This window comes from Mugil cephalus, chromosome 1 (assembly GCF_022458985.1).
Source record: "Mugil cephalus isolate CIBA_MC_2020 chromosome 1, CIBA_Mcephalus_1.1, whole genome shotgun sequence".
Classification (NCBI taxonomy): Eukaryota; Metazoa; Chordata; class Actinopteri; order Mugiliformes; family Mugilidae; genus Mugil; species Mugil cephalus.
In genome coordinates this window covers 48,330,320-48,345,616 of record NC_061770.1, presented here as the reverse complement: position 1 = coordinate 48,345,616, position 15,297 = coordinate 48,330,320, and the positions used below count along the sequence as shown (strand labels likewise).

General features: G+C 38.3%; 2 protein-coding genes across 2 annotated transcripts in view; both read right to left on the bottom strand.

Annotated features, from left to right (window-relative positions):
* The window catches only part of LOC124996339, a 148,258-nt gene that overhangs the window by 4,119 nt on the left and 128,842 nt on the right, over positions 1 to 15,297 (bottom strand). The window contains exon 2 of the mRNA XM_047569227.1: positions 2,423 to 2,560. Within this exon, the coding sequence (XP_047425183.1) occupies positions 2,423 to 2,459 (37 nt within the window). The 5' untranslated portion in view covers positions 2,460 to 2,560. The remainder of the gene's footprint in view (positions 1 to 2,422; positions 2,561 to 15,297) is intronic.
* Positions 4,425 to 15,297, bottom strand: part of LOC125012512 — a 250,334-nt gene continuing 239,461 nt past the window's right edge. Inside the window, exons 32-33 of the mRNA XM_047592531.1 lie at positions 4,876 to 4,941; positions 4,425 to 4,707 (exon numbers count right to left, since the gene is read on the bottom strand). Coding sequence (XP_047448487.1) covers positions 4,700 to 4,707; positions 4,876 to 4,941 — 74 coding nt within the window. The 3' untranslated portion in view covers positions 4,425 to 4,699. The remainder of the gene's footprint in view (positions 4,708 to 4,875; positions 4,942 to 15,297) is intronic.

Sequence of the window (15,297 nt, the reverse complement as noted above, 5' to 3'; positions counted from 1 at the left end):
TCTAAAACTACCACAACAACACCTGAAGCATTTGACAGGGTTGAATGGGACTATTTATTTACTCTACCTAAGAAATTTGGACTGGGAAATGCATCTCCACATCCACATCTCCACAAGCAAGCATCTACACTAATTGCATCCAGTCCAGTTCTTTCACTCTAACCCGAGGCACTAGACAAGGATGTCCCATATCCCCTCTACTGTTTGCACTAGCTATAGAGCCCTTGTCAATCTTTTTGAGGTTCCCCTCTACTTTTCCTGGGATTTCAAAATTGGGCACAGAATTTAAGTTGTCACTTTATGCTGATGATCTACTGTTGGATGTTTCAGATCCTGTCTTGTCCATTCCTACAATTTTGTCTGCTTTCCAGAGATTTGGAATATCTCTAAAAGTGAATGCTACCCTATCAATGCACCAGCATTACAGCTCACACAGTCAGATGTCCCTTTTAAAATGAGCCTGTGTGGCTTTAGGTATCTCGGGAGCAGTGTAACTAGAACATTAAACTTTCCTTTTCCTGCTAATTTCTCATCTTTAATGTCTTAAATTAAATCTGACCTCCAAAGATGGAGATGATTACCTCTCTCGCTAATTGGAAGAATTAATACAGGTAAAATGAATATTTTGCCAGATTTCTATTTTTTTCATTGTCTCTAACTTTTCTTGCCAAAACAGTCTTTTAAAACAATTGATAAAACTATGTCTGAATTCTGATGGTGTGGAAAGGCTCCCAGGATCCGCAAATCCACACTTCAGAGATGTAAATTCAATGGTGGACTGACACTTCCAAATTTCCAACTGTATTATTGGGCGGCACATATCCACAAAATTTCATTTTGGTTCAAATCAATGAACCTGACATGGTGCAACTTGGAGGCACAGTCATGTGTTTCATCCTCCTTAACTGCTTTACTTACCTATTCTATTCCATCCAACCTCTCTAGCTTAACAGATAATCAAGTGGTTCGCTCCACAAATTTGGTATCAGTTCAGGTGGCACTACAAATTTAACTCAGCATCTACTTTAGCGCCTTTATTGAAGAATCATTTATTTCGTCCTTTGACAGATTCAACCTTTCTCTCTTGACATGACAAAGGCCTGAAATGTTTTAAAGACCTTCATAAGGATGTTTTTTGTTCGAAGCTTTACTGACCTCTCAGGAGAATGTCATCTCCCACCTTCTCATCTGTTTCAATAGTTTCAAATTAGACACTGCACTAAAGCATTGTTTTCAAATTTTCCATTCTCACCACTGACTCTACAGTGGAAGGTGCTTTTGGACCATGATCCACTTCAAAAATCACTCATCTCTAAAGTTTATAATGAGCTTCTGTCTTTTGATTGCTCACCAAGTAAAGTTAAAGCAGCCTGGGAAGATTAATTAGATCTAAACTTTGAGGGTGACTGTTGGGGCGATGCTCTTAAGAAAATTCACACAAGCTCGCTCTGTGCTTGTCTCACACTTATACAGTTTAAAGTACTGTTTAGAGTCCATATTTCTAAAGCTCGACTGTTGCAAATCTGTCCGAGTATTGCCGACAAATGCGACAAATGTCATTCCTCACCCTGCAATTTAACCCATATGTTCTACTCTTGTCCGCAACTCTCTCATTTCTGGTTGAATTACTTTGATACCATGTCAAAAATACTTTCAGGGTTCATAAAAGTCTCCCCTCATGTTGCCATATTTGGGTTCCCAGGCGACCATAACCAGTTTACTTCCAATCAATTTGATATTTTAGCCTTTACTTCTTTACTGGCAAGACGCCACCTCCTTCTGCACTGGAAGTCGACAAAAGCTCCCTCCAGTTCTCAGTGGCTCAGTGACACCGTGTCTTTTCTAATGCTGGAAAAGATCCGGTATTCAGTGAAAGGTAACTTTGATAAGTTTTATAACAAGTGGCGTCCCTATTTTTTTTTTTTTTTTTTTTTTTGTAAGAATATTAGCCTTTATTTGAAAGTGGCAGTGGACATAGACAGGAAATGGGGAGGCAGAGATAGAGGAGAGACACGGAGGAAAGGGTGCCCAGTACCAGGGCTGCCTGCAGCAAGGACTGTAGCCTCACCACATGGGGCGGGTGCTCTACTCGCTGAGCTAAACACCACACCTGTATGTATTGGACCATTATCCTGTTGAAGGACAGTGACCTACAACTGAGACCAAGCTTTCTGACAGTGGGTACCATATTTCACTCCAGAATACGATGATAGTATTGAGATTTCATTGTACCCTTCACAGATTCAAAACACCCTGTGGTAGATGCACCAAAGCAGCCCCAAAACATAACTGAGCATCCTCCATATTTCACAGTAGAAATCACGAATTAACACGTGTGGCCAAATACTTTTGTCCACATACTAGAACAGATCACCTGCCTAAACCCTGCCTACATGTATGAAGATAAATAGTTGGTACTCACAGGTCAACAACAGCACACACAGAAAAGTGTGTCCCATCCTCACATCCAGCACTGACACTCTGTTGTTGTACCTGAGAAATAATTCCTGTTTCTATCAAGAGAAACTTGGAACTGCAGTCTATGAAGAGAAACAGTGAACTGTGAGGACAAAAAGAAGATTCATGTCAGTATGAGATCACTGGGGTTCTGCTTTTTGTTTCAGGTTAGTTCATCCCACTTCCTTCTGTCTGAGCAGTGTATTCCATTCAGTGAACAAATCACCGCGCTCCATGAAACAACATGTTGCAAAACTCAAATAACACAAAATGGTCATTGAGTTAATAAAGATGAAGTAAAAAAGGAAGCAATCAGCAAAATAAGTTTATGAAATACAACACACGGTAACATTTTCTGTACATGCATTGTATTAATACGTATAGTAGTGTAAGTAATCACTATTTAAGTCCAGTAGTGTATTCAACAGAAGCAACAACCAACATACAAATCACGAGGTTTGTCTCAAGCTTTCTGAGACAAACCTCTGACACTCTGTTCTCCCCATTTTAAATATTTTCCTTCAGACTTAAAGACTTTAGACAGCTTTATTATTTAATTTGGGATGGCTCCCTCAGGGAAATTGTATTTCAAGTAGTTATATACAAAAAAAGAAATAAGTGAAATACACAATGTACAATAAACAATAAACTCTTAACAAATTATATTAGCAAAATCAGCTTTATTGGCCAGGTATGTGAACACATGCAAGGAGTTTGACTCCTTTGCTCAATGGTACAACAAAAATAAAGAACAACACTATAAGCATAAAAATAGAACATATGAAGAAAGAATAGAAAAACTGTACAACATAAATAGACTTTCAGAATTAAAAAACAGAATATACATCTATGCATCTGTATATAATATATACAGTGAGTATGAAAATGAATATGAACAGTACTATGTACAAAATGTAATAGGAATTACAAATATTGCACAATCCTCTCTGGCCTATTTCCTCCTCCCCCCGAGTGAGGTGTTAGAGAGCCTGATGGCACGAGGGACAAATGAGTTCCTGAGTCTGTTAGCCCTGCACTTGGGAACGCCAGCACACAGAGCAAAGTGTGTCCCATTCTCACATCCAGCACTGACAACGTGTCACTCTGCTTCAGACAAAGATTTCAACTTCATACCAGGAAGCAACAACTGCAGCATCTGAAGAGGAAGAAAGAACTGAGTGGGAGAAAAAAAAAACTTTATATCAATATGAGAGTAGACATCTTCTTCTTTTCTTGGGGTCAGTCTCTCTCAGCTTCCGTCTTTTTTCAACAGAACTAACACACCTGCTTTCAGTTTGACACGTTCTGTTCTGCCACTGCTAATACAGGTTAACTCTTGATGGTAAGAAAACACAGAACTAGTGAAACTGTAATACTACCAGTTTTCTATATATACTGTATGCATATACATATGAAGATATGCAGTAGGTGGTGAATCTGATACAATCACATGTATTGTATTGTGGTAAATGTGAGCATTCATAACCATATTTATCTACAAGTTAAGACATTTTATGCACAGCGATAGTATTCAGTGACTCAATACGCACATCAGCCTCATCAAGCTCAAGCAAAACATACTGAACAGCAGACATTTAGTTTGAGCCTCAGGCTGTGTTTCCTCTTTTCAAGGTGTCTCAGATAGAAATGATGAGGTCATTGATTGTCAGTAGATAGAAATAAGCCTGTAGCAGAATGGACAGTTAGTAACTACATTCTTTATACTCATGGAGACACCTACAGGTCAGAAAACAGTGTCCTCTAACAAAAGTCTTCCAGTCTTCAGCTGAGCTTGTTGCTGCTGACTGTGACCATAGACTGTTCATTGTGACACATGGGGGCAGTGCTGCACACAACAAAAGCACTAGAAGAAGAAAGGACAGTAAGAATGCAGCAAAAACAGCACAAGAGACACAGACTGATGGAAACCAAAAACACTTCCATGAAACTCAACAATCATTCAGTCATTTAAACATTGAATTGACTTTAATGAATATTGATGAGACTAAACAGAAATAAAGTAGAATATACATTATGTTACAGTCTATAGATAGATGGTGTATTTAACCTGCAGATTGACCACATCAATGCAACAACAATAGATATAATAACACAGAATAATAATTACATATCATAATTACATAGAATAAATCACCAGTCATCAAACACATGTTTACAGATGAATGTTGTTCTTGATGTTATTGTCCAGACTTGTCTTGTTTCATTGATGATGCACCTCTCTTTATGGACCTGAAATCAAACAACAATCAAACTCAAAACAGATATGATATATTGTGGTGAAGAGGAGACTTTCAGTGTTTATTAATTACATAGATATAGTTTACTTTTCCTCAACACACATCAACCATCACAGAATTAAATCTCAGTGCGCATACTATTTCAGAGCTGTACAGTTACCCAGAGTTTTTGCTGGTTTGACTTCAGAATAAATTGTTTCATCAGTAGTGGCAGGAGCAGGTATTCCTATCATGAAAAAGATTAACTTAACTTATTAAGATCATCCTGTTCCAACAATCACTGCTGCAGGTGGACGTAGACTTGACTCACCTTTGTCTCTCTTGGCTTTACCTTTCTTATGGAAGAGAACCTGTTCATACATCAGACCGTCATCTGAAACCAAAGCCACACTTGAGGTTACAACACAGAAGATTTACATTCATTTACAAAAAATCTTCTCATTCTAGTGTTTGAAAAAGATTCATGTGAAATATGAATCACTAACTGGAAAAAGTGTCTACAACTTTTAGCATTTTATTTGTTGTAAAATGTTGTCTCATCTTGAACAGGACGACCTTGAACTAATTAATTAGAGCTTAGATTTTGATCAAACCTCATCAGCCGCATCAAACTCTAACAACCTTGGAGCAGAAAGTACAGGAGGAACCTAAGAGCATTGTTCCTGAAAGATCTCCGCTTAGTCATATTCTTAGGATGTCGGGTGAACAACGCAGATTGTCTCTTGAAAAACACTAATGTATAAAAGCACATAATCCTAAAGGGTCCACTTCTTTACTTTCCTCACTACTGAACATACTGTACCATTTTCAATGTCTTCAGGGCCTTTGATTGATTCATAGACACAAGCGTCACCTACAGAGTCAAATGAAGCCAAGGTTGCATTTAATATCATTATGTGAGTTGTGTAACGGTTCAGATCAGATCACAAGAAAAAGTGAACTGTCATTAAAGATTAGTCAGAAACTAAAGTCAGGGTTAAGGCTGACCGTGGAGAGGAGAAGGATGTTCACTCTGTTGACCTTCATCCTGGTTGATCATGTGATCTGTAGCAGAGCTCTGATTTGTGCTCTGAGACCTGGTGAAACCAAAACATTTTAATCCAGTAGATTTAATCAGAATCTCTGAAAGTAATTCTAGTACGTTGAAGATGAGACAGAGGAGAGTTGTACCAACCTGCCAAAGCAGGAATCTGTGAAAAGAGACATGATTTTAAACTAATTGTTCTCTTGCTTTCACAGTCCTCATAGAGTAATCAGAATACATCAGTGACTTTGATCATTAGACTATAATCAATCTAATATCAGGAGGAAATGTTCTCACCCTTTGACTGTTTGTAGAGACACAACAGCAGCAGAAGAATAATCAGTGAAATTCCACAAACCAGTCCAACGATCAATGGAAGAAGAAATGAAGAGCTCTCAGACCTGGACACTGCTGTAAATAATAATGACTTTCAGTTAAATGTAGCATGTAAAATATGTCATCAGCACAATTTAAAAAGATCCCTTGTACTATTAATAATAACTGTTAAGATAAATAGATAGATAAAAGCTCTTAAATAAAGAAAATGCCTCGGAATTATTTTTCCCCCCATCGCTTTGGCGCCCCCTCTAGTGCAGTACCCCTTTGTGCTCCATATAGTGCATACCCACTTTTTGCGCCACTGGTTACAGCCATCCAACTCTGTGGTGATTGTTTTCCAGAGGACTGACACTTGTAGAAGCCTTCATCTGACTTTGACACTGCAGAGATGATCAGCTCCTCTCTGGTATCATTTTGGATGAGTTTGTCATTGTGATAGAAAAACACAGTAGAAAGAACATTTTGTGTCTTCAACTTGCAGCCAAGAGAAACAGAATCTCCCTCAGTGACAGGATGGACAGGGCTCACCAGGATGATACCATCAGCTGGAAAACAGTCAAACAACATGACATTTAATGTAGAGATCAGCAGATTCGGGTGATGACAGTAACATGTGATTAATACTCACTCTGTCCAGTGATGTTGACTGCGTTGCTGAAAGCTGATCCAGACTCACACCAGTACACTGCATTACTGTCCCCTAACCTATTAACATTACATGTTGATCCAGTCATTGTCCTCCAGGTAGAAAAGTGTGACAGGACGCCATCATCAGTAAACCTCCTCACTCTCCACTCAGTAGAGTTTCCCTCACAGCTCAGAGAGACAGAGTCAGAGGTGAAGTGCTGCACTCTGTCAGGATTCACTGTGAGAGACGCTGATGAATGGAAATCTGGAAAATCAACCATGATGAAGAGTCACACCTCATGAAATCTACTGTTCAATAATATACACGATAAAATAAAAATAATATTTAACAGCTTTCAAATAAATGTTGAGTTACATAAAGTAATGAAATACATCTTGAACAATTTCAACCGCACTGGAAACATGAATGATAACATCTATTTAACATGTGAGACAGTCTTTAGTTTTTAAGACATGTTTTACTGGAAGCAGACTAAACCCTGGGTTAATAGAAAGATAAAGAAAGTCATAAACATAGAAACTGACCTCCAGACCAGACAAACTGAGGTTCACTGTAATGAGTGTAAAACACTGGCTCTCCTCTTCCAGCTCTACACACATATCCTGCTGTGTGTGTCTGTCCATCAATGATGTAGGAATCTTGTTCAGTTCCATTGATGCTACCAGGAAGCAGCTCATAGTTGGAATATTGATACTTGTGTGATAGATCAGGAACAGCTTTATACCAGTAAAACCTCCATCCTGCAGATGGATGTTCAACCTCACAGCTCAGAGTTACTGAGACTCCAGGACTCAGCCATGATGGAGACACAGAGAGGACAGGTTGTTTACCTGTTGAAAGAGGTTTTATCAGAATAAAAACATGTTACTATGTACTGATGGTAGATTACATTCAACATGTGTGTTCTGCATAGTTGTATTTCCCTGTATGGCTGACTGCTATCTTTCAATTTACTACATACATACATATACATAGTAGATTATTAAAAACTTTTGTAATAAGACTTCATATTTCACAGTCACAAAAGGATTAAACCTAAATGGACAGCTCCAGTGTAAACCAGTATAACTATCTTACCAGATATGACAGTTGTGTTGGCTTCACTCCACTCTGTTGAAGAATATGAGTCATCTCTGAGTCTACTCCTACACATGTAGTCTCCACTGCTGGACTCAGAAGCAGTGAAAGTCCAGTATTTATTGTATGTCCAGTGTGTAGATGACCTGGGTGTTCTCCAGTCATATATCCACTCAGTGTCTTCACCTCCCTGGACCTCACATGTCAGAGTGATCTTCTCACCTCTGAATATCTGAGGCCAATTGTGCTGTTGTGTTACAACAGCCTTGTTGGAAACTGTTTCCACCAGATATGAACAGTTGGGACACAAATAGAAACATGAAATCAACAGAGAAAACTCAACATTGTAGGTTTCATCATTAATTCTAATGATAATGATGAAATCATTATATATCATTATATATATATTTCAAACCGAAAAACTGAACTCACAGGTTATCTCAATGGTCACTGGATCACTGATATATGTGTAGTAAACTGGTTCTCCTCTTCTTCCTCTTCCTCCTCTGCACCGGTAGATTCCTCCTTGTGATACACTGATAACTCTGTTTTCTCCATCATTTATTCTGACTTGAACTTCAGAGGTGTCTGTGCTACGTCTGAACCACTCATATTTCCATCCAGCAGAGGGCTCCACAGAGCAGGTCAGTGTCACTCTGCCTCCTACTGGTATGGTTGTTGGTCCTGATGTCAGTGTGGCCCTGGGTTTATCTGATGCGATAAATACATACATACATACATACATACATATATATATAATGTGTGTTTTTTATTTTCTATGTTTGGCTCTGAATTCTTCCTCTTCCTAAAATTTGAAAAATAGGTAACTGCTTTCCGCACTGACAATCCTTCTAATGCGTACTTTTCCTCCACTTCCTTTTATATTATATGGAAGATCATGCATGTAGTAATTCTTGATAATATTCCCAAGGACTAGACATAGTGAGAAAAGTTGCAGGAGAAATACAGAGGTCCTGGTCAATATTCAAAATCATCATAGAAAACTTAATACAATATTACATAATTAATATGCATGTTACAACATAAATAATTAATTACTGCTGTCTATAAAACATCAGATCTTACCTGATACAGTTAAAGTGACAGTTTTACTACACTTTGTCTGATATGATCTCTTGTTGTAACCACAGCACTGATATCCACCACTGTGACCTGTATAAAGAGGATTTACTGTGTAGCTTTGATGTGTGTAGTAGGGAGTAAATCCTCCACCATCCTTGTAGATTATATAATCCCAGTCAATGACTCCTCCTTCCTTCATGTCACATATGAAGGTAACAGACTCTCCAGTGAACAAAGGTGGCCAGTAGGGGTCAGTAGTCAGCACAGCATCTACAACCAAACATGAACACACAGTAAGGAAAGAAAAACATTTTTAACAAATATAGGTAATTCACATTCTATGTCAGTGCATACATTAAAAGGAAACATGATGCAGAAAGTTGAGATCAGTTTGTCAGTGTTTAAATAAAATAATGTGAAAGAAATAAAGACTTTAATCACCTTCAGCGTGTCCTTTACAGAGGAGAGAATAGAGCACTGCAATAAAGGTTGACATTTCAGACAGTCAGACAAAAATGACAACAAACAAATATTTAATCAAAAAACTTTAGGAGTTTCATCAATATGAGTTGTGATTTGTTGAAACAAAACTAACATTAACATGAAAAGTCAATCAGTGTATCATTACAGGCAACCAAGTCTTTCTAAGATAGATAAGATAAGATATGGCAAATCCTGTCTAAAAATATCTTCAAAAGCTACAAGCCTCCTCTGTTCAAATTGTACTAGAGCTATAGAAATTCAAACTGTAGAAATGACTGATACATCTCACTAAAAGTCTTGATACATACTGTATGACTGCGACAGAAAAAGCTATGTACTCACGGACTAAGACAAGCTCACAGAGTAAAGTGCGTCCCATCCTCACATCCAGCTGACACTTCTGAGATTCTTTGCGTGAAGATGACAAATGAAACTGCAGAAAGCACAAACTGTGGGGAACCAGACGTTACATCTGATATAAATACAGGATGACAATATATATTTTATTTTTTCTGCTTCCTTCCTTTTTCGCTGAACTAACGCACCCGAGCAGCATGCACTGACAACTTCCTCTTTTGCTGCTATGGAAACATTTCATTATTAAGCAAAGGTCTGTGGTCTTAAACGTTATAAATGTCCTAACTTAACATAGCAAACGGTGATAAAAAACACTGGAGACAACTTGCACACAGGAACATCAAAAAGTGATTTACTCATAAGAGAGGTTTCCAAAATCAGAATAGACGCATGAAAACAAATCCAAAGTTCTTATTGTATGATTGTATGATTGTGACGTCTTTCTTGAGCAACACACAGTGCACAGTCTGTCAGGTGATTTCTGTCCCAAAGATTAAGTGTGTACTAGTCCATGTTATTAGTCCTGCTTTAACTTCAAATTGTATAGCTTAAAGACAATATTGATTTCCTTAAAGAAAACGAGAAGCAAATGTAAAATGTTTTGAGGAACTTGGTTTTAACTGCAAAAGCCAGATAACGATAGTGTTATTGAATTTATTAAATACATATATATGAGCCAAATTCTGCGTCTTGGTCATTCCAACAAGCTTTACTTTAACTGGTGTATCGTGCAGGCCAAGTGTTAGAGACGCTATGAAATGCATTCTAACTTCCTTCCTGCCGTAGATGTGATCATCCTGTGGACTGCTGCTGTCTTGCCAATGCTCAGTAACTCTTGATGCCATCATAAACGGTGTGGCGTAAAATGTCAAACATTTGAAACATTCAACAGATACATTTTTCTGTTAACATCACAATGGTCATACTCACTCAAATCATTCCACCAAACAGCTGCCAGTAGCCCAGGCGCATCGCAAATAATGTTTTTACACGAAGTGAAACTCTGATTTCAAGTGTGGACATGACTTCAGCCACGGGAAGTGAGTAATGAAGTTGCAAAAGAGAAATGAACGCACAAGTAGCTCTGACTGAACATAGCAATGAGGCAGATACAACAAAGTTTTTTGTACCATGCACTTACACAACAGTAGCTGTGGCTCTTTCCGATGACTGGGTGGTCAGACCAAACTCTTTACTAGCAGATGCACCGATCAGGCATAACATTATGACCACCTTTCTAATGTTGTGTAGGTCTCCATTGTGCCTCCAAAAAAAGTTGTAATTCATCATAGAATGAACATGGGTCTTCTGAGGGTGTCCTGTGGTGTCTGGTAACAGAATGTCATTAGAGGGGGTCTTTGGGTCCTATGGGTTGTGGGGAGGGGCCTCTGTAGATCATCCAACAGATACTTGATCAGTTTGGGATCTAGTGAATTTTGAGGCCAGGTCAATACCTTGTGCTGTTCATGTTTTTTTTTTTTAAGTTGTTCCTAAAGTGTTTTTGTGCCTTTCTATGTCAGGCTACATCCTGCTGGGGATGGCTACTGTCAGTGCTATGGGGTGGGGGTGCCTGGTCTGGTCTAGTCTAGATGGGTGGTACATGTCTAAACAACATCCAAAGGTTTCCCAGCAGAGCATTGTAGTGTCACAACATGGTCGATGTTATTCACTTCTACAGTCAGTGGTCATAATGTTGTGGGTGATTAGTGTTTGTAGCCATACAGAATTTATACAGAAAGCCACGAGAAGAGGTCAGACTCATGAAAGGCCCCCTCTATACGAAAGCTGAATACACCAGATTAAAGTGGTTTTAAATTGATTTATTTTTATTTATTTTTTTTAATGCAAAACAGAAATATTTTAATGGAAATGACTCATGGAAGCATTTTGTTGAGAACAACAGGATTAAATACAGGTTGTTTAAAAAAAACATTGTGCATCTGTAATATTTGGATAGCAGAACTGAACTGATCAGGTGTATCAGTGCAGCTTAACGCTAAATAAAGCTTAACGTGGTTTAACTTGCCACCATTCTTCCATCTTCTTGTGTCGCTTTTTATAAACGTGAACAATCAAAAACAACAATCAAAAAATAGATGCGTGCTATGAAACAGACTAAGTCAAAGCCAAACCCACACACATGCTCATTTAGTTAGGAACACCATACAAAGCCTAGGTAGGACCTCTCTTTTGTCTCAGTAAAAGGTTTGTTGCACCACTTTAAGCAACATTTGGAGCTGGTTGTGGTGAAAAGCCCAGGTGAAGTCTGTCTGATATCAACAATCATGCCACTATCAAAGTCACTGAGCACATGTCTGGCCCTCATTTGTAACTGAAGCTCTTTAACTGTATCAGCATGATTTTCTGGGCTGCACTGCAGACACATGATTTACCGATCGGAGAATTGCATGTGATACTTGGGTCTTTATCGAGGTTAAATATCAAGTGAGTATATACTGTATGCAAAAATGGTCTAAAAGACAATGTAATAAGAACATTTAAAAAAAGAAATCATAAGTACATAGAATACAGTAACTATCATACATTTTTAAAATCTAGAATATGTTGATGACGACCGCCTATATAGTATAATGGTAAAATACTCTCTTACAGGAAACATTAAACAGACTGTGAAATAAATGTAAATGAAAGTCTATACTGAGTCTATATGAATGCTTCTCTTTGGTTCCATTCATGACACTCTCTTCAGAGACCTGGAGGACAAAAGCAACAACAAAAACAGAGCCAAGGTTATTCAAGATACAAGAATCCTTATACGTAACATATTTAAACCAGCAGATCATTTGTAGAATATAAATACTAACAGCTCGTTCCCTACATGGTAGCATCATCACCCAGAGCTCATCCTAGTTTGATTTCAGAATAAACCGCTTCAGCTGTTGCAGGAGTTGATTTTCCTGTGAATGGAGAGATGAAATATTTAGCAGGATTGTCTAATATCCTGATTAAATGGCAGTATAAATGTCTTCACTAATACGATGAATGATCCTGTATGTATGCACTGCCAGTTTGTATCAGTGAGTGAGTAAAAGCTATGATGCACAATCGTCCAATAGAGCAACAGCGGCAGTGAATGCAGAATTTTAAGTACCTTTTGTTTTCTTGGGTCTCCCTTTTTTGTGGTGGTTGACCTGGGCATAAACCATGTTGAGACCTGAAACGGATTCCAGACCTTGAGATGTATCTATTTGTCGAGCATAAAATATACAGCAGCTGGATGAATGGGAGGACTCCTAGAACTGTGATTCTCACAACTACTGCGACAGACATTGAAATAAAAATACACACAGATTACACTGACTCTTTGTGTATTATACTGTGCAAAAGAATAAGTAAAGTGCGTGCGCAACCCACAAATTGGTAGCAAAGAGCTAAATAATGCACCATCATCACTGACTGTGACTCTTGGTTTATGTGAGGTAACATGAAGGCGGAGGAAATCGTTCTACATAAAATCTATTTTGTTTGGCGTTATGTGATATCTTTGAGACAGAAACCAACCCTGGTGTTATCTGGTGGTAATGCAGTAGTAGGAAACTGATAAACTGACACATGAGTATTACTATGTAGTGATATGACAGCACATTTCAGCACCGAGCATATTTGTTGGAACTGACTGTACCTTCAGCTTTTTTCTCCACATCAGTGTAAACAACAGCGTTCTCTGATTTATGGCGCCGCCCTGTTGAGATAATCCATGAAATAATCAAATCAATTCATGTTTACAGACCTTTACTGCAATGGTGAGCATATATCATATATATGATATGGATATATATGAACATCCATATCTCAAGATATATTTGTTCACCAGATTTGTTATAAAGAGCAACTGGGTGGATGGGGAGGCTCATGGAATCAGATTCTTCACAACTATAGTGACAAATATTAAAGTAAAAATCCAGAAACAAACTATTTCTTTTTCACCGTCTCGACACAGGGCCAAAGATGCAGATGAAACAAACTCTAAAGCCCTATTCACACGGGGATAGTTTTACCTGGGAACATAATCCTTTGTGAATCGGTCGTGTCAATAATCTGTAAAGTAAAAATTAGACCACAAATGACCTGTCCTACTTCTCGTAACACGGAGGTCCTGTGATAATACTAAACCAGTGTGAATCAGCACCTCTGTGAATTGTGGAGGTTTTTTTACTTTTAAGATATTTGTTGGATTCTTTTCCCTCTTTTTTCAGACAGATGTTGGGGTGCAAAGTCAAAATGTCGCTGACCCACTCACCTACAGACGTGGGTCTGATTTAAATACTGGCAGGTTGTTCTTTATTTCTTCCCCCAGAATCAATGGTGTCATCAAATCATGTTTCATTTTTAAAAATATATTTTTTATTACCCATTTGACAGAGTGAAGTGGAAAGTAGCAGAGACATAAATCAGTGTTTTACTAATTTTTGACTCGCATGATCCCCAGGTAGAACCGTGCAAATAGGGCTTATGAGGCCCTGCATGTGTGTAGGATTTGACCCTTTTCCAACTCTGGTGACTACTGGTGGAAATGACTCACTTATAAATTGATCAGTAGCTGCCTGCAATCTACCGAGCATAATTGTTGCAACTGACTGTACCTTGACGTCCTTTCATCACATCAGCATAAACAACAGTGTCCTGTGGTTCACGACTCCAGCCTGTTAAGATAATTCACAAAGAAATAAAATGAATAAATGTTGACAGGCCAAACCCTTTCAAAACTGTGCTTCATCTTTTTGTGGTGGTCAATGTAGAAATAAACCAAATAGGGGTTTATATCAGAAGCTGGATCTAAAGAGAGATTTGTTCATCATATGTGTTAATTATAGCAGTTGAACGGTGAAATTAGTCGTCGTCACTACGTTCACCCTCCAACTTATGGTCCACCCCCTGGTTTGTGTGAGACAGTATTGAGAGGGTGGATGAAAGAATTTCAACGACTTTTTTTCATCATCTGCAACAGCACGACTTCAGTTTTATGGAATATCTCTGAGACAGAAATATACAAGGAACAAACTGAAAAGCTCTAGGTGTGTGCAAGATTTGACCATTTGCAACTCTGGTGACCTCTTGTGGTTGTGTAGCAGTTAAACAAGGGAACTGATAAACTACCTACAGTGACAGGACGACACATTTCAACGGAGTGCATACTGTCTCAAATCATTAAGGACTCTTGTAGAGTCCAGAGAACATGAGTGCACTCTAACTTAAGAGTCCTGCTCTAAATACTCCCTCCAGTGTTTCCGTTATTTTGCCCACTGACTACAATAGGTCAAAATAATAGAAACGTGTCGGTACAATGTAGTACAACTCCAAGATGGAAACACAGTTGAACAAACAACTCTCAGTTATCCAAAAGGATGAAACAAGGGAATCTGGACTTGTAGAGTTTTTTGAAGACATTTCTACACTCATCCAAGCATCTTCTTCAGCCTTAAGACTGGTGGGAAGGTGTGGTTTAGATAAGAACATCTGTAGGTGTTGCTCATTAGAAACTTATATGACTAGTGTCTGTTAATGAGCAGATATTTCCCTGTATTACTACTGTTCAGTTGCACTTGTCT